Below are 20,652 nucleotides of genomic sequence, written 5' to 3' on the forward strand. Positions count from 1 at the left end.
AATTTTTTACTCACACAAAACACGCAATCTTTACCACACTAGGAGACCTCAGTGAGTTGCTATTCAGCACTTCAAATCATATACTAAACTCAGGGAAGCATTGTAGAGGATGCAATGCACCTTAAAGTGAGAAATATCCCTCTGAAGCTAAACATCTCCACAAACCTCGTTCCCCTTGAAGAACAACCCCCACCCCCCCCCAATATATATGCACAAACACACGTCTTACTGTCACTCACTACTAAATGTGGAGTTTACAACCATTAGAATGCAAGTATGACATTCCCTTAATGATCTCTGTCCCTGGTCTAGGCTTTTTCCAAGGTAAGTTCTGAATTTTGCACTCCATAGCACATTGCCCGACGACTTTTAAACAAAGCCTGAGGTGATGTGTGCAGGCCCCTGGCGAAGTTATTGATGGCTACCCAAGTCGTTTCTCAATGCAGGTCCTGTGCTGGACCTTCCTCTCAAACTTGAGTGAATGACCAGCACCGCTGTCTGTTGTCCTGGCCAACAGTCACCAATATGTTGCTCTTTGCTCGCTTTCCTCTCGGACTTTAAGGCTTTAATGCTGTTCACCATAATGCCTGCATTTCGACTGTGGCATCACTCTTAGCAGACTCTTGGATACTGGGGAAGAGGTGGGTGGTGGTTGAGAGGTGGGGGGGGGGGGGGGGGGATGTCTCAAAGCTAGCAAGTATCAGTTACCCAGGTTTTCGGTAACTTGCAGCCCTGCCTGGGCCAGCGGCTTCAGGCGAGCTCCATGCTGACAATGACCCCATTGTCATGCCCACTTCCTCAACTTTTTCATTCAACTGCAGGACTGTGGATATCCAGTACAAGGACAGCATGCCACGTAAGGGTGCAAGCAGCTATAGCCCTCCCTTGCCAAATCCGTTTACGGGGCACCACCCTCCTTCAGCAGGCCCTAGTGTTGGCAGCCATTGTCGTGCCCTACCATAGGAATAGGAAGCATCTTTGTTTGTGGTTTTAGAGGTTAACAAGAGCAATTGAAGGACTGATATCAGTTCAAAGGGTGCCCCTTCCAAGGTTAACCTCTGTATGGCTGTGTGACCCGTTGCTGCTGGAGGGGGTCAAAAATAGCTGACGGAGAACAAGTGCCAAAAGTGAAAGAGGACACATCTCTCTGGTCCCTTCTCGGTCTGCACCCAACAATTAGTCATTTCTTTAGAGAATGGCTTACTAAAAAAAAGCAGATATATAAAATCCTTAGCCGCATTTTAAGCACTTAAACCATGTAAAGGTTTTACTTAAAGGGAAGAGTTATACAGGAAGCATAGGTTTCTTTGATAAGCTTTAAATATGTAAATCTAGAAAGTATTTTGAACTCAAGAATATGCCAAAAGAAAACTATGAGTAGATTGTTTGCAATTTTACATTGCAAGCTACTAGGCATAAAGAGTCTGTGCCGTGTCCCATAATTCTTCTCTACTCACTTTTCCATTATGACTGATGACTAGCTTTAGGCATATCAGGCTGATTTCCACTACAAAATGAATAATCAGCCTAAACTGCAAGGGAACGCATGCCAGAGAGAAAAAAAGGCATGCTCCGTGCTTTTCTGATTCCTTGGGCTTTGTACGTGTGGTGTGAAGCCTTGTTTCAAACTAGCAACTTCACTGAATCCAGTGTCTCCCTCCCAACCCCATGCCAGTGACATGTATGTGCCTTACATCTACCAACTAGTAGTTCAGATTTTACTGTACTAGTCAAAAGTGGGTTGAATGGGAGGTACAAATACTAGGGAGAGAGGTTAGAATACAGATTTTTTTTTTTTACTCTTATGCAGTACATCCTCATCTAGCCAGTGCTCTCCATCTCTAACCCATGTGACAATCTTTCAAAGGACATAAACAGAAGAAGCTTTGATATAAATGGAGCACAGAGAGGGGTATTGCCTGCTGTATCTTCAGTCTTCTCAATCATTTCCAGAGATATAGAATGTATGTTGACTGCCCCCTGCTGGATATTTTATGACTCAGGGAAGTGGGGGTGGTTTCTTTAAATGGAATAAGGTTAACTTTAAAAGAAAACAAGTCAGATAGTCAATGCTCCCCCACCAAAGACCAAAGTGACCTGAAGGTCATATGTTCCAATATCATTGTGGCAGGAAATGTCTTTCATCTTTGAGGCTTATAAAAGGACCATCACTGCATTGTAAAACTCATTATTAACATAGCACCATGTAAAATAAAGGAGTTATTGTATGGTCTTTTTGAGATTAATGTGGATATGTATGATGGCTCGTCTGGTGTCTATGCTGTGCAATGTTTCATTTGTTCCATAGGAATAGGACCAAAGGAAGAAGGTTTTTTTATTTTGAGATAAAATGTATAAGAGTCAACAATGAAATATCACTTGATAGAGTAAGATGTCGTCACCATAGTTAACACGTTGATTAAGATCCAAAGAACTATGCTGTGGTCAAGGAGAAAGGCTCAAAACTAGTGATATAGTCCCCATCAACTAGTTTCAGGCAGTACTATTAGATTAGCAAGTGCAAAAAATGCAGATTGAAGAGGAAAGAAAATATCCATCTTGAAAGGAGGAGAGGATCCCACTCCTAAAGGAACCCTCATTAAACCTTATAGACCTTGCCAACTACCGACTCATCACTCACCTACCTACCGACCTACCATTCAACAAGATGATTGTTTTTTCAATTTATGTTTAACTCTCAAATCACATTATTTCTAACATACTCCTGCACAACTACAAGTTTGGCTACAATTCACGCTGCAGCACAGTGACTTCTAACTACTAATATTGCAGGACCGCTCTGTTTCCTTTAGAACAGTCAATGCCCTCATACGCACACTGGAGTCTTGAAAGGGATTCACTGGCAATATCCTTTGCTGGTTCTCCTCCTACCTTTCCAACCAACACCAGTTTGTTCACATGGGGACCTCCAGGTTTCAAAATATCTGCATCATACAGAGTTGCTCAAAGTTCCATAGTGTCCCTTGTCTTCGTCAACCTCCATCTGTGGCTGCTTGGAGTAGTACTCACAAATAAAACAGCAGAAAGACTCACCAATATGCTGATAATACACAACTCTACTTGAAAGTCTCCTCTGCTGTGACCATCCAACGCCACACACACACTGCCACCACATCATCAAGGCCGGTTATTTCCCAATAACAACAAATACAAAACCTTGCAAACCTGGCTTAATGAACTGATCAATAATGATTTAAAAAACCCATCTTTTACTGAAAGCCAGCCTCACCCTCAAGGAGCACATTGTAAAAAAAAAAAAAAAAACAGAGTGGGCCTGGTAACAGCTCTCTCTTCTAAAGAAAGAGAAACCATTTCTTCAAGAAAATGACTTCAAAACTACTGTTTAAGCCCTTGTACTCACAAATTTGAATGCAGGGAACGCCCTGCTCCATTGGCCTGCCAGATTCCACACTGGCACCCATTAACTGCCACCTGCATGTCTCAGCATGTGTCATCCAAGGCCTGAAGAAATAGGATCACAACACCCCCCCCCCCCCCCCCCCCCCCCACTTGACTGAACTCCATAGGGCACCCTTGGCCAGCCCGCATCATCTTCAAAACCAAATGCATCACCAACAAAACCATTGCAGGCCTTTTTCATCTGCGCACCCAGGTTCTGGAAAAATATTCCTGTATCCAGCAGGACCGCCCCAATGCTGCTCTAATTTTTGAAAGAGTTAAAGACGCATTTCTTTAAAACACACTAAATCACAATGCACTAACATTACATAAACCAATTACCGATTCTGTATGATTTTATGCGTGTCTTTGATCCTGCACAGTGCTCGGCTGCATTTTGGGTAGGTTCTTGCTACAGAAATACTACATACATACACATCTCACCTTAAAGCACAAGTTACTACTTGTGTAACGATATATCTGTAAGAGACATTAGTTAGTGATAGATTCCTTACCTTAGAATATCCCCAGGCGTCCGACTGGATACGAAAATGTTTGCGTAGCAATACCCCTGCACGTCGGTAGGCGTCGTCCGCGGCTCCGCGTCCGTCGTCGTCAGCACCGGAATGACGCCGGAGTACTTAGACGCCGCCCATGCACGCTGACGTCAGTTCTGATACACAGCTTTTCCGCACCAGATACGCAGAGCCATGATAGAACCAACACTGGTGCCATGAAACTAGGGCTCTTACAGATATATCGTTACACAAGTAGTAACTTGTGCATCTGAAAGAGACACGTTAGTGATAGATTTCTTACCTTAGAATAGATACCCCAGCCATACCAACCCGGTGGTGGGTCTGCGAACCAATAATCACACCAGAAAGTCCTGGAGGGCGGAACGGCCAAAGAAGCCATCTCTCCGGACTGGGCTGTCCAGGCAGTAGTGTCTTGCAAACGTGTGCAGCGAGGCCCACGTAGCTGCCTGGCAAATGTCCTGCAAGGGCACTCCTCGGCCCAGGGCAGTTGTAGTCGCCGTGGCCCGAGTAGAACGAGCCCGCAATCCAACAGGGGGCTCCTTTTTGGCCAAGGAGTAACATGCCTGGATACACAAGATGATCCACTGCGAGATGGTCCCCTTGTGCACCGCCTTTCCCTGCTTAGCGCCCACGTAACCAACAACGAGTTGGTCATCCACCCGGAACTGGCGTGTGCGATCCAGATAATAAGAGAGCGCACGTTTTGGGTCCAGACGGTGGAGCCTCTCTTCCTCTTTCGAGGGATGCGGAAAGAAGGTGAGCAAGGTAATGGACTGCCCGATGTGGAAGGCCTTGACAACCTTGGGCAGGAAAGAGGGTCTCGTCCGCAACACAACCTTGTCCGGATGGACAGAGAGGAAAGGAGGTGTAGAAGAAAGAGCCTGGAGCTCACTCACTCTCCTGGCAGAGGTGATGGCCACCAGGAAACCAGTCTTCAAAGTAAGAAGACGGAGAGGACAGTTATGGAGCGGCTCAAAGGGAGCACACATTAGGTAAGTAAGTACAAGATTCAAGTCCCACTGGGGCATCACGAAGGGAACAGGAGGGAACATGTGTGTGATGCCCTTCAAAAACCTGTTTACAATGGGGGACTTGAACAAGGAAGGCTCAGGTAGCCGTAAGAAGGCGGAAAGGGCAGAAAGGTACCTCTTGAGAGTGCCCAGAGCAGAGCCCTGCTGGGCAAGAGAAAGAAGAAAGAGGAGAACCTCAGAAAGGGGTGCAGAGAGTGGGTCCACAGCCTTTGCTGTGCACCATGCCACAAATCTGTTCCACCTGCAGGCGTATACCGACTTTGTGGAGGGACGCTTGGCTGCCAGAATGACATCACAGACTTCGGGAGGCAAGTCAAATGGCCTCAACTGCCGCCGCTCATCTCCAAGCTTGTAGGTGGAGACTGGACAGGTTCAGGTGCAGAACCGTCCCCTGCTGCTGCGACAGAAGGTCCTCCCGAAGAGGCAGACGTATTGGGGGATCGACTGACATGCGAAGTAGCTCGGGATACCAGTATCTTCGTGCCCAGTCCGGAGCCACAAGAATAAACTGGGCCCGTTCGCGCCTGATCTTCTTCAGCACTCTAGGCAGAAGTGGTATAGGCGGAAAGGCGTACAATAGACCACAACTCCACTCGCGACGAAAAGCGTCTCCGAGCGAGTGCCGCCTTGGAAATTCCAACGCGCAGAACTGATGACATTGCGCGTTCTCTTCTGTGGCGAATAGATCTAACCAAGGCTCTCCCCATTGCTGAAAGAGGCCTTGCACCACGTCCGAGTTCAGACACCATTCGTGATCCATCATGCTCCGACGGCTGAGTTCGTCCGCCCTGGCATTCAGAGAACCTGCCAGGTGTTGAACCACTAGGGTCACGCCCTGATATTCCAGCCTCTGCCAGAGGCGCAGAGCCTCTTGGCATAGGGTCCACGACCCCACCCCGCCCTGTTTGTTGCAGTACCACATGGCGGTGGTGTTGTCCGTGAACACCTGCACTACACTCCCCCGGACAGAGGGGAAGAATGCCTTCAGTTCTAGTCGGATCGCCCGCAGCTCCAAAAGGTTGATATGGAGCCGGGACTCCGCCGGAGACCAGAGGCCTCTGATCTCCGCCTCTCCCATGTGGCCTCCCCAGCCCTGGAGGGACGCGTCCGTCACAACCACGTGCTCCGGGTGGGGTAGGGAGAGGGATCTGCCACTGACCCAATCGCGGTCCGTGAGCCACCACTGCAACTGTCTTGCAGTGCCCTCCGAGATCAAGACATGATCGGACAAGTTGCCCTGATGCTGGGCCCACTGAAACTTCAGGTCCCACTGCAAAGCCCGCATCCGCCACCGGGCGTGATGCACCAGAAGGATGCAGGAGGCCATCAGCCCCAGAAGCCGCAGCGACAACCTGACCGAGACTCGGGATACAGGCTGAAAGATCGGAATCAGAGCCTGAATATCCCGAACCTGCTGTTCGGGAGGATAAACCCGAAACTGCGCCGAGTCTAGAACCACTCCGATGAAGAGGAGCTTCTGAGAGGGACACAGGTGCGACTTCGGAACGTTGATGGAGAACGCCAGCAAGTGCAGGAGCTCGGCCGTAGTCTGGAGGTGGCTGACGACTGTCTGGGGCGAGCCCACCTTCAACAACCAGTCGTCGAGGTAGGGGAAGACTGACACCCCTAACCTGCGCACATGAGCTGCGACCACCGCCATCACCTTCGTGAACACCAGTGGGGCGCTGGTAAGGCCAAAGGGGAGCACGGTAAACTCAAAGTGCTCGTGGCCTACAGTGAACCGCAGGTAACGCCGGTGGGCCGGCAGGACGGGGATGTGAAAATAAGCGTCCTGCAAATCCAACGCTACCAGCCAGTCTCCAGGGTCCAGGGCAGCTAAGACCTGAGCCAAAGTCAGCATCTTAAACTTCTCCTTCTGGAGGAAGCCGTTGACGTTCCGTAGGTCCAAGATAGGGCGTAGGCCCCCTTTGCCCTTCTTGGGTACCAGAAAGTAGTGGGAGTAACAATCACACCATACTTCTGGCCCAGGAACGCGCTTGATACCCCCTTGGCCAAGAGGGCCGTGACTTCCTCCTGCAGAAGTTGCAAGTGATCCCCCGACACGCGGTGGAATTGCGGTGGCATGGCTGGAGGGGTCGCCTCGAAGGGGAGGGAGTAGCCTCATCGGACGATCTGCAGCACCCACCTGTCCGACGTGACAGTGCGCCAGTGGGAGAGGTGATGGCGAACCCTGCCCCCCACTGGCTTCACATGGGCCTGAAAACTCGGACTAGGAAGGTTTTGAGGCAGGTGCTGCGGAGGGAGATGTGAACTGGCCTCGCCGTTGTCCCCGACCGCCGCCACAGCGGTTTCCACGGCCGCCACCGCGCTGTTGAACATTCTGCGGTGAGTGGCTGGCAGCACGTGTGGGGGCGCCCCTTCCGTGGCCACGAAAGGAGCGAAAGGCACCCGATTGCTGGCGTGTGGCCGAGAGGCCCAAGGACTTGGCCGTAGCCCTGGAGTCCTTAAAGCGCTGAAGCGCATGGTCTGCCTTGTCGCCAAAGAGGCGACGGCCATCGAACGGCATGTCCAGAAGTGTGGTCTGGACATCGGCCGAAAAGTTGGCGGATCTCAACCAGGCGTGGCGTCGAACCGCCACTGTCGTTGCCATCGCCCTGCCCAGTGAGTCCGTGGTATCCAGCCCACACCGGATGGAATATCGCCCAGCATCTCGGCCCTCCACAAGGGCTTAGGCGAGTTTAGCCCGGACCTCCTCCGGAAATTGTGGCAGCACGTCCGCGACCGTGTCCCACAGAGTGTGGGTGTAGCGGCCCAAGAGACAGGCGGTATTGACAGACCGCAGCCCCAAACTCAGGGACGTGAACACTTTCTTCCCGAAATGTTCATATCTCTTGGATTCCTGATCGGGCGGAGCGGTCGGGAATGCGGTCTGGGAAGCGGAGGCCTGGATAACCAGGCTCTCGGGGTGGGATGGGTGGACAAAAAGCAAGGGTCGCCCGGGGCCGGGCGGTAGCGTCTGGCCACGTTCCTATCCACAGGCGGACCTGTGGCAGGCTTGGACCAAGTGCCCACAAGAACGTCACATAAGGCCTCATTGAACGGCAGTAGAGGCTCACTGGAGCTTGTCTGCGGTTTGAGTAGCTCAGTGAGGAGGTTAGTCCTCACGGCCGCGACGGGGAGCTCAAGGTTTAAGGCCTTGGCCGCCCTCGTCAACACTACACTGTAAGCAGGCCCCTCCTCCGTAGCCACGCTGGGAGGGGAGACAAATCCAGTATCTGGCGAAGTGTCAATACCACTGGCCTCCCCAAGCTCATATGTCCAGTCCTCTTGAGACTGGCACTCTAGTGCCACAGGGTCCTCAGACCCCTCCCAGTCACCCTCGTCACCCGTCTCCTGTAAAACAGGGGCAACAGACGGGGCCTCCTCATGGAAATAAAAATCTCCATAGGCAGTCGGAAGCGGCGCCGTTCTAGCGCCAGAGTCGGACCGAAGGGAAGATTGGGGACGGCATCCACAGCGGGCGCCAGGGGAGACACCCGCGGGGCCGGTGAGGTCTACCGGAAGCGGATCCGGTGAGGTCCTGCGGCGCCGGGACCGAAGTCGCCGGCGGCGTCTGGGCCGAAGCATCCGACGGCGTCGGGGCCAAAGCACCCGACCTGCTAGGGCCTCCAGCCGGGACCGTTGGGCCCGGAGGCGCCACGGAACCCGGCTGAGGAGGGAGGGACCTCATGGCCATGAGGTACCGCTCGATCTCCTCCGGCGACGCGCCGTGCCCAGGGACCCGAAGGTGTGGGGCAGACGGCGACGCATGCGACTCCGTCGGAGCCGCGTGGGTGGTGTCATCCGAACCCCCGGCCGCATTGTGCGAGCGTCGGGGTGGGGCGGAGGAAAGATGACGTCTCTCCGACCTCTCATGCCTCTTACCTGAGGACTTGGATCCCGACGACCGAAGCTGCGATGACTCCGACCCCGCGACCGGTCCCTCGACCTCCCCTGGGACCGGGACCTGGAACGGCGCGGGCTGACTGCCGGAGCTCGAGCCGCTTGCGGGACCGCTCCCGCCTAGCTTTAGACATCAGGGCCCAGCAGTCGGAGCAGGTGCGGTCGTCGTGGTCGAGGCCTAAACACTTCAGGCACCGGCGATGGGGGTCAGTAATCGACATCAGTCGGTCGCACTTCGAGCAGGGCTTAAACCTGGGCATCCCTATCGGCACCGAAAGAGTCGAAGACTCTAGTAGAGAAATGATCAAAAAGATCAAAAAGTTTAGTAAAAAAAATGACTAGGGGTAGAGCTTCTCCGGATCTGCGCTAGCTGCCGCGGAAAAAAGAAGAACTGACGTCAGCGCGCATGGGCGGCGTCTAAGTACTCCGACAACGTCATTCCGGCGCTAACGACGCCTTTGACGGACGCAGAGCCACGGACGATGCCTACCGACGCGCAGGGGTATTGCTACGCAAAAATTTCCGGATCCAGTCTGACGCCTGGGGATATTCTAAGGTAAGGAATCTATCACTAACATGTCTCTTTCAGATCTTTGATTTGTATTTGGTTGTACCTGGACTCTAAAGGGCTATGATAGGGCATTATCATCAGTAAGGGTTACCAAAGGTGAGGTAAGAGAACTGAACCCCTGTCATCAGGACTCTGATGAGACCAGGTTAATGGCATACAAGTTCAGGTGGGCAATCAGTTGCCTTAGAGGAGACATGTGAGGAGACAAAGGAAAACAGAGTCTATTGCAATGATATATTACTATGGTAACTGTAGGACCTGGGTAACAGCTGATAGAATAGAAACCTTCTGGTCCGTTACAGGGGTGAAACAATGATGTGTGTGGTATTTCCCCCACTCCAATAAGCAGACTTTTTATTAAGAGTTTCTTGAGATGAATGGAAGTAACTTGAGAACCTGTTGAAAAGCATAAGCCTGTTGCTACTTGGTGAGCTAGAAGCCTTGGAAACTTGCAGGCATCTCATTGTGACATAATAAAGGAGAAGGCCTCTTCATAATATCCGAGGGACTTGGATACTATATCAGGACCGGAGGCAAGGATTAGGCAGATATTTCTTCACTTTATTGTAACCAGGAGATATTAAATATTAATTTAAACTGTATAAACTTAATTTCTCCCAAGAACCTCCTGCAGATGCTCTTGCTCCCTCTTTCTTCGTTGCTCCAGCAGCCCCAGTTAAGTGCCCTCAATTGCTCCGCTTCCATTTCTGCGTTTGTCATTTTTGAAACATTATCATTTGTTTGTTAATACTCTAATTTAGTCTAATAACGTGCCACTTATTGTGCTGTGTTTAATTGGCAGTTGTCCGTTCTCAGCGTGGCCATGGGAACGTTCTTGCTCCTACATGGTAGCTTCTTTCATCTGGTGTGGTCTGCCGGCGGCTAGACTCCCGCGCAGAATTATATTCGCGGTTGGTGTTCTCTTCCCCCTGGAGTCCGGTGCATCCGTTTCACCAGTCTATTTCAAACATGGTGAAGTGCGACCAGACGATTTGGCATACAGGGGCTGTTTTGAATACTTTTTCTGCCGCATTTCACTGAAAACATTTGACCTAGCTCATCTGAGCTACAGAGCCACCGCCTGGAGCTGTACACCCTTGTGGGTAAGGTTTTTATGATTTTTGAGACACATCACAGGCGACCACAATTATTTTATTATTTACCAGTATATTGTTAAGGGAGTGTCTTGTTCCAAAGGCCTCTTCAGGCCGAATTTACAGCTTTCTTTCAAGGAATTTCCCATTATTTACTGTGCTTGCCCAGCTCATATCACCCTCGATTTTAAGGATTTATTCGTAATTCTTCTTACAGCATGCATGACTCTGAGGAGTACATGGAGGAGGAGGCGATTACCTACCTCCCAATAGATGATCACTTTTGTCAAATCAGGGAAGCCTCCATCATCTGGCACCCTTGGAGAAGAAAATTCTCGGCATGGAATCTCATAGCCAAAAACCCTTGCACCGAGGGAAGACTCTTCTGAACCCTAGGCTGCCATACCTTCAGCGCAGCCCTTGGCACTAGTGGCAGACACTAAGCGCAAATGTGCCGACAACTCTGTAGTCATTCCGTCTCCCAACCAGATCTTGTGAATTAAGTCACATGCCAGGGGTACAGGTTGTGCAGCTCGCTGCAGGGAATTTTCCACCGGAGGAAAATGTTCATCTGCAGAGAGATCTTTTCATATAAATGGTCTGGAACTGATGGCATAACCTTTGCAGTGAAGTGCAAGGTCCAATGTTGTGTCCTTCTCAAATTGGAAAAAGTTGCGGCTGCTTGCTACATTAACCATTTAAGAGGAACAAGGTCGAAGACTCTCTGACTTGTCTTAAACTTTTTGGACCTACTGCCTAGCCAAACTGATCTCGGTCTTGTCAGAACATCTTCAAGGGAAATCCAATCATGTGGCCGACTGGAACTCCCCGCACTGGCAGAATTTCACACGAGGCTGCCTCCTTGCTTGCCAAGGCTTGGGCAGTGAGCATGATTAAAAGATACCGCTCTGCCTGGTCTCGATAGTTGGGTTCTTGTCATCAACGGCAATTGGATCCCGTGGGATCGGGCGTAGTCAACATTTTGAATTTCCTTGTTTTTTTAGCTTCAGAAGGTTTCGCATACAAGTCGAATAACACCTTTCGATCTGCTATTTCGGCACGCCATTTACCACTGGATGGACGTGCTGTAGTAGAACATATGTTGGTTTGTAAACCTCTTAGAGGCATTAGATTATCCTTCCCTTTTGAACCCAGGTATTCTACATTATGGGATGTTCATACGGTCTTACGCCTATTTATATCATGAGCTTAGAATAAATACTCGACAATAAAGCAGATTTCTGCAAAATTAGCTACCTTGCTGCGTTTGGTGTCCTGTCGCAGAGTCTCAGACAGGGGAGCTCCACATAAAATAGGTAGAGTATTTTACTCCAGATGGAGTGCTTTTTTGGATTTCCAGGAGAACAAAATGCAGTTCAAAAGTTGTTTCATAACCAATACTTCCAAATGTACCAAAGGTATGCGTTGTACGGCCAATTAAAGCCTATGAGTCTATGATGATAGATGTTCTTCCGCAAAGGTCTCAACAATTATTCATTGCCCTCACCAAACATAAAAGAGCAGTTTTCTCCCCAACTATAGCCAGGTGGGTAAGATGGGCAATGCAAGAAGCTGGTATTGACACTTGCAAGTTCAGAGATCATTTGGTCAGAGGGGCCATGACCTACAAAGCCTTGTCTTTGGGAGCTTGTCTAGAAGATATCCTTATTGCAGCTACTGGTCCTCTGATTGTACTGTGAAGAGGTTCTATTCTAAACCAGTCCCATACTTGGAAAAGCGGTAAACTAGCCTAATCCTCGCCTCCGGTCCAGACATAGAATGAAACATTTCCTATCGTAATAGAAAGTTTAAATTCTATTAAGGACACGGAGGCGAGGATTAGCACCCCTTTTAGAATTACATCTTTTACACTCACCCTTTGAAGGAGTTACTTACAGATTTATTCAGACAAATGTATACGTTTACAGGTAATTTTACTTGTTTGATTCTGAAGTCTTCAAATGTTTGACAGTGAAATACCAGAACAAATGTAAGCAATCTCCATTTTATGCTGCTTCCTTTGAATCAATTATACAAGTGTAATTGTCTTTTCAGGGACAGACTGCACAAAACAGGATTGAAATCGGGACTAATGGGCACAGTTTGCGGTAATAAATAGGGGAAAGGGCGTCTGTAGCAAGTTCTTAAGAGGCCTGCTGGCCTCAGATTGGATGGACTGTGTTCTGTTCCTTTCCCAATTGATCATGGAAAATGAAATTAATACAGTTCAATAAATAAAGTTTAATGGCTGCTGGATCCAGTAAAGTGAAGAAAGATGAGCCTAATCCTCGCCTCTGTGTCCTTAATAGAATTGAAACTTTCCATTACGAAAGCTAGAAAATATTTAATTCAACTACTTTAATCTTTCAACAGGAATAAATGTTCCCTTTGTGGAATTCAAAAGGTTTATATGATAAACGAGAGGTTGGTTTGTGCACCTGAATTCAACATGAACTACTGGGAGGACATGGCAGTCTTAAATAGAACACAATGGCCAAGACACTTGGTGCTATGTGGCTTCCTTTGTGGATTTTGGTAACCTTAGTTGGACTATTGTGTTGCAGCGCTTGCCTATCATGTCTAGTTGGAGCCCTTAATGTGTTGTCCATCTGTTTAGGCATTAACATGGCGGTCACTGTTTCCTACAAAACCAATCATTTCCTCTATCAATGCACAAGCAAATTATTATTTGATATTTCCAGCAGAACAGATGTTTTAACAACAGAGTAACTATAACATTTAACAAAAACTTGTTTTCCATCCTCAAACTGGTCATTGTTGTCATGTCACATGTTGAGGGAGAGCCCAATGAAGATATGTTCACACATTTACGTGCACTTACTGAAAAAGTATAACTCATATTAACCTTTAATCAAATGTTTGCTATATGTACTTTATAAATACTTTCACTTTATTCTTCTGAAGAAAATAGACTCACCCAGTTAGACCATTTTAGCTTTTCTCGTCTTTTACACAATTCAGATTCACCAATTTAACATCTTAAGGGCACCACAGAGTAAATAGTGCTCTAAATAAACCTAAACATATACAACACAGCACTTCTCATGAGTTATCCTTTACCTTCTTCATCAGTAGAACTCTCAGAATTTGTGCATTTTTGTAAATAATTGGGACTTGACGACGAAACTGGACTGCTACTGCTGGAAAAGTGGCTGTTTGAATCAGTTGCTCGAGTACCCAGTTCCTTAGTTGGAGTTTCCTGAAGAGTAAAAAAAAATATGTTTTACATTTTACCAGAAACCAGTTTAAAAGTTGCATTTCACTATTTCAACAGCCAAACATTTTGCATGCCTGTCACATATCTCAGAGGTGTGTGCTGTGAGGACTACATGTTCCAGTACAGCAAGGACGAATCATCATTTAGAAGTTCATGACAGAAGGTGCAGTGGCACAAAAACAATTATTTACCCGAAACTACTGTTCTCCAGTGTTGGTATCTTTAATAACTTCACAACTTGAATCATTTTCTGCTGTCGAGCTGCCAACCCCGCGGTGATTATATTTAAGTAGTAAAATCATATTAGCATAGAACCAGATAGAAAACCTTTGCTTTAGCAAGACACTCACCTCATTAGGGAAGTCTTAAAAATTCAACCAATGGAATGAAGGAAATCTGACATCCAATCGTTCAGAGGCTATTTTACCTCATATATTCTAGAACAGAAATGTGAAAGGATGAAATATAGAGAGCCTATGACTGGGGAACGCTTTCTCTGTGTCGAGAGACAGTAAGCAGGCACGTATGTTCCAATGATGTGCCTGCCAACAAGGTGCGCTATTCGTCTCACATTGTCTGCCCCCTGAGCATCAAACATTTTAAGATACTTCTAACATCAGGCGACTTGAATAAACAAGTTTGGTCACGCAAACATAAAAAGGTTGAAAGGGCCTACATATGACCTTTAACTTTCTGAGCCCACCACAAAGTCTTGTTGGGCCAAAGATAAAGCAAACAAAAGAGAATCCGATTATTTAGTCTGCAGGAGAACAAAGTGACGGTTCCAAGACCATGGCACAAATAATCTCAATAATGCCAGAAGAGATGCATTTAATTGAAGGGTACCTAACTGCAAGAATCACACTCCTAACATCACCAGGCAATGGGGAAACTGCTGAATTGTCGCTGGTCAATCTCCATGCATGGAGGTGTAGAAGGTTAACATTCAGGTGCAGGACCCTGTCCTGTTGCGGAGGTTGGAGGTCCTCCAGGAGAAGCAGATGAATTAGGCAGTAAATGTTCAGTCTCAATAGATCAGGGAACCATACCCTCCTGATTCAAACTGTGGCTATCAAAATGACTTGAGTCTAGTTCATCCTGACCTTCAACTCGAGACACAAGAGACTGCAGAGGAAATGTGTAGAGAAACCCGGTGCACTGCTACAGGCAGAATGCGTCCCTGGGGACCCTATTGGCAGGAACACAAGCATGCAGTAATCTGAAAACACTGCTCTTCCTCAGCATAGGCGAAAAGATCCAGTTAGGGCACACTTCAATGGTCGAAGTTGTTGTTAGGCACTCCAGAATGAAGAGGCCATTTGGTTTTGCTTTTGTCGCCCTCAGTTGGCAGGATACGCCCAGACTTGAGTCCCTTGCTCACTTTTGCACTGGGTTCAAGCTAGCCTGGCTGATGACGGCTGATTACAGCTGATTAGCCAGAAACCGCTCCCAGGATGCTTGTTTCCGGTCCAGGGAAGACATGGCTTGGCAGTTCAGGCTGGACTGTTCCCATGAGGCACAGAGTCAGACTAATTTGCATATGGTCATGTCTGAACTGGGGTAGCGGAGTGAGCTAAAGAATGATTATGGTTTAACCCCTTCCCTGGGGGCTAATTCCCCCGCTGAGCTGGGGGTCGCGTGCAGCGCCCTGGTGCTCGTGACTAGCTCAGCTGGTCACGCAGTACGGTGGCGCTGTGCTCATGACGAGCTGACCTGGTCACGACCACGCCAGTTTCCATAGAACGCTCAGCACAGCGGGGGAATTATCCCCGCGTGTGAGCGCCGCGCGGGTCATGACGAGCTCAGCTCGCCATGAGCACGGGAGGGGTTAAACCCAGATCAGTTGACTGGGGTAGATGCTTGCATTGTTCAACACTCTGTCCATCATCCCCTTTGGTATTGAATTGTGGTCTGGCATTTGCATCTACTGAGCTTTGCCGCCAGACACTCCATAAATGATTGGCTAACAGGGAAATAACCTAACTGTTGAGCCATCACCAAAGACACAGTGCCTACCACCACAAGATCCAATACCCCAGACCCCACACTGCCCTGCTTGATGCCGTACCACATGCAGTCAAGTTGTTGTCAGAGACCTTTCTTTGAGAGATGGGAGAAAGGCTATCAGAGCGAGCTGAAAAGCATGAAACTCTAGGGGACGGATATAGAGTCTTTATTTCACTGGGGACCAAAGACTTTCAATTTCTTCCGCTCCCAGGTAGCGGTCTCAACCCAAAGATGATTCATCTCTCACTTTGTGATCTCTGGATGGGGTATAAAGAATGGACTGCCACATGACAAGCTGGTATTCAATTGCCGCCACCAAAGGTTCTGAGAGGTCTTCTCAGAGATGCAGATGTTGTCCAGAAGAGATCACTTGGTGTTGCACCCAATGAAACAAGAAGATTCACTGCAAGGCCTGAATTTACCCGTGAGCACAAGGGACCATAAAGATGCATGAGGCTAGCAGTCCAAAATGGCTCGGAAGCAATCTCACCCAGATCCAGGACTAAGCCTGAAAAATCAAGATCATAGCCTGAATGTCCTGGACATGTTGCAAGGTGGAATTGACTTGAATGCCCGTGGTGAAGGGAAGCCTATGTGTCGGGTAAGATATGACTTTGGCTCACCCATGGAAATAAGTAACAATGAAAGAATAGTGACTGTCATAGGGAGGATGTCTACGACATAATGGGGCAAACCCACGTTGAGCAGCCAGTTGTCAAGGTACATACATTTATCCCTGACCTGTGAAGGTTAGCCGCTACCATTGCTATGACCTTTGTAAACACTCAAGGGGAGGAGCAGAAGGGAAAAATGGCAAATACTCCAAACTCACTAAGAACCAAAGATGAGTATGTGGGACTGAAGGACTGGCACATCCTGCAAGTTCAAGGAGACCATTCTATCCCATAGACCCAGGGTTGACCATTGTGAACCATTCCTTTCATAGAACAGGACAAAGATCAAATCGACCAGAGACTTCTGTCCTTTCTGAGCACAGGAAAGTAACATGAGTAACACTCCCTCTTGCCATTTTCCGATTCCAGTACCCTCTTTATGGTCCCCTTGGCCAACAGCATCTTAAATTCCGGCTAAACCGTGGCAGCATATTCTGCTGAAACTTGAGTAGGAAAGGGTAGGATACAATGGGGGGGGAATGCGGGCATATCCTTTTTGAACAATTTGCTGCACTTACCGATCCGAAGTGCTGGATTCTCAGGCAGGTAGGAAACATCGAGTCATGCCCCCTACAGCTGTGCAAGGTCCTGCAGTGGGAAACCAAAGTGGTTTGGAAGCTGGTTCAGCAGGTGAAAAGGAGGTGGAAGATCATTGCCGTTGATAGCACCCGTGACTCTGGTCGCTACCACATCCTCTGCATCCGCAAAAAGTCTGTGCTGGCTGCCAAACTGATTGAGAGTGCTGGGATTTTCATTAGGACAGACCACCCAAGTAGCCATTCAATTTTCTATATTGTTGGTAGACCTGGCAGCCCAGTGAAAGCAAGTTTAGGAAAGGGGCGACAATACTACTGTCTTTAAAATGTTCTTGTGCTGAATCAGCCTCTTCTATAGTCTAGATGAATCAAAAGTCATATCCATTAACAATGCCTGCACTTCACTGGAAAACGCAGTAGCCTGCATCCAGGAATGATGCTTGACCATCACACGGGTGCTCATAGCTTGGCCTACACAGTCAAGGCCAGCACTCAACCCGCCTTGTCCATCCTGAATTGTTTGGGCAAAGGCAGTCCTGAATTCTGTAAGGGAAGTTGGCAAAATCTCGCTGGCCATGTGCCAAAAACATAATTGGCAGAATGTGTCAATGTGCTTTGAGTCCCTATCTGGTGCCATTGGAGGATATGTGTTTCAGTTAACCTTGCCCATGGACGTCTAGACCACTAAGCTTTCCGGGAATGAATGTTGAGTGAGAAAGGTCAGGTCACCAGAGGCTGGTTTTTGTTGTCCAGAGGTGAGTGATTGACTGGGGGAGCGTAACAAAAATGTGTTCACATATTCTTTTATGTATTTCTTAGGGCCTCTTTGAAAGGCAGCAAAGGCTCCTATACGGCAGGCCAAGTCTGGAAGAATTCTTTAACCGTAGGTAGCAGTAATTTAAGCACTTCAGCTGCTCTGTGGACACCCTCAGCAAAGGAGGAACTTTTGTCCGTTGGTGGAGATTTATCTTCAATCTCAGGAGTAGTGCCCAACCTACCAAACATTTTGTGAGGCCATATACAATCCAGAAACAGTAGATTGATACATAAGCGTCATCATTGTGTGAGAAGTTCTGAAGCCCCTGAACCGCATTCAAATCAGAGGCAAACAGGGGCACTATCCTCCTATAGTAGTGCTGACTAGGGAGAGGCTGGTGATCATCCAATGTTGGAGGCTGCACTTTGGTGATTTCGAAGTGCAACATAGATCTATCACGGGCAGACATCAGCTCTTGGTCAGACATTGGTGATGAGACCGGATTTGGTACTGACGCATTCAGGTCGGGGCTGTCAGAACAAGGGAGTTCTCAGAGATGGTGCCAGAAGTGATCAAGGAAAGTGGCCCAGTGGAGTCAGTTTGGTCCAGAGAAGGATCCGCTAGCAAAATTTTCTTGATGACATGGCTTGGCTTTGTGGGACCTGAAGGCACTCCATAGGGAGTCTCCTCGGCTTGAAGAGCTGAAACATGGCCTCCTTAAAGGCCTCTATCATCTACGATTCCGGCGACAGCCAGGGGAAATTGGGGCTGCATCAGAATGGGCTCAGAGTTAGCAGATGTCTGTGGAATCAGGCCCTTGGAATTCCCAATGCACAACTTCTCACCTGTTCTGGGGGGCGAGAGGAGAACGAATCCTGCCTGACCTTCCTGTACTTATGACATTACCAAGATAGAGCTCAGCACTTGGAGCAGGATTGACGTGGTGATTTCTTGAACAGCTCCACTGCTTTTATTTGGATCAACCAGTCAGTAGTGGAGGTGGTGTGTTGGAATGCTTCTAGCGGGAGACTGTAGAGCTGGAGTTGTGGGCTGAGACACAGGTGTAGAAGGCAATGTAGGTCGCTGAGTAGGATCAAGGAAAATGAAAAGCGGCTGGGAGCCTAGCATAATGCTCAGACACCTGATGCAGCTTATTTATCAAATTCACAACGGGTTGACAACAGTATTGTGGTTCTGCATAATATTCATTATACATTTGGTCACCAAGGGGACAACCATGTCTTCAGTGAGTCTTCATCTGCTTAGACCTCAAAATACCTACCAGGGTAGGTCCCCTTGATGTCGATCGTGCCTACATTGCTCCTTCTGCAGTTACTGTATATGAGTTGGGCTAGCCTGTAGTGGTCCCAAATGGAATTTCCTGAGATTTTCCTTCTATATCAGTCTATTAGGTGGGCATGGTGAAACTTTGCTAGGAGACGTAGCCTGAGACTTTATATGAGTTGAATGTCCAATAAAGGATCGTACAGCTATTTTTGTGAATTGTCCTGATAGTTTCGCCAATAGAATTGTTATAGACAAGGTCTTCATCATTGTGGGCTTCGCTGATGGTAGAGATATAGTTGTGCTCCTCAAGGGTCTTATTGACAACAGTGTGTCAGTGACTAGAGGTGTTGAGGGTTATGTCATCTACGTAGGCATCATGGTGGACAAAGAAGCAGCAATGGAGTGCAGATTACAAAGTTAGGTTGTGACTGTATCATTGGAGGCTGTTGTTACCGGTTAGCACCAACAACGTCTTGGAATGTCTTTTCTGAGCAAAATGTGCCCCTAGAGATACTTTAAATGGCCTGCATGGCTATCTCTTGAGTTTTTTGGTGGTCTTTTTCAGCAGTTCTTGAAACGTGGATGGCCACTGCTTGACAAACCTTACCTCATCATTGTTCACCTTCCAAGTGCTGTTTGAGGGAGGTTTCCTCACCTGAAGATAGATGTTATGAGGTTTTCTTCTTCTGAAAGTATCTGAACAGGCAACACCCCCAGAGAATTTACGGTTTCAGTGGAAAAGGTACAACAGATTTAGCAATACTTGGGTTGATACCAGAAAGAAAGAGAACAGTATATGCACCCAGCATGTGGATTATTAGACTTGACAGCCTTTAAGGGAGGTATTACCCCAAACGTTCTGCTTTCTTCCTCCATTTTTGCTGAACTCATTTTTGCTGGCCTTAGGACTCTGTGCACTTTATCCCTGCTTACTAGTGCTAAAGTGTTTGTGTCCTCGCTTTAAACATGGTAAACCTGGCACCCAGCCAATTGGCACTTTTAATTTACTTGTAAGTCATTGGTAAAGTGGTAACACATGTACCCAGGGCCTGTAAACATAAATGCTATTTGTGGGCTTGCAGCACTGAATGTGCCAGCGACTTACGCAGTCTTCTAAAAATGTCTTAGGCCTGCCATTGCCGCCTGTGTGTGCAGGGTACACTGCAATTTCGAGCTGGCCAACTAAACCTTTTGTCAGGCCTAAACCTTCCTTTTTAGTACATGCAAGTCATCCCTAGGGTAGCCCTTAACAAACCCATCAAGCACAGTGCAGTGTATTTAAAAAGTTGCGCATTTGTTTTTAACTTTTACATGTCCTGGTAGCTCAAATTCGTTTTTCACTACTGCAAGGCCGACCTCTAGCACAGGATAACACTGGGTTAGTGTATTACATTTAATAAGTGAAAACATTCAATTGGGTGCAGGTAGAAAGGTTGATTATGGTGTCTAAAGAATTGTAATTATTTAAAGCCCTCTTTAATGGTAAAATCGTATTGTAAGTCACAATTGTGAAATTGCCACTTTGAGAAATGTTGAATTTTCTTGTCTAACCATTTGGTGTCTGCTGCCTGTATCCTGCCTGTATCCTGGGTCCC

General features: G+C 47.9%; 1 protein-coding gene across 1 annotated transcript in view; it reads right to left on the reverse strand.

Moving 5' to 3' along the window:
• The window catches only part of LMTK2 (lemur tail kinase 2), a 254,965-nt gene that overhangs the window by 20,185 nt on the left and 214,128 nt on the right, over positions 1-20,652 (reverse strand). Inside the window, exon 12 of the mRNA XM_086940730.1 lies at positions 13,640-13,778. Coding sequence (XP_086796856.1) covers positions 13,640-13,778 — 139 coding nt within the window. The remainder of the gene's footprint in view (positions 1-13,639; positions 13,779-20,652) is intronic.

The sequence above is a fragment of the Lissotriton vulgaris genome, chromosome 10 (genome assembly GCF_964263255.1).
Source record: "Lissotriton vulgaris chromosome 10, aLisVul1.2, whole genome shotgun sequence".
Classification (NCBI taxonomy): Eukaryota; Metazoa; Chordata; class Amphibia; order Caudata; family Salamandridae; genus Lissotriton; species Lissotriton vulgaris.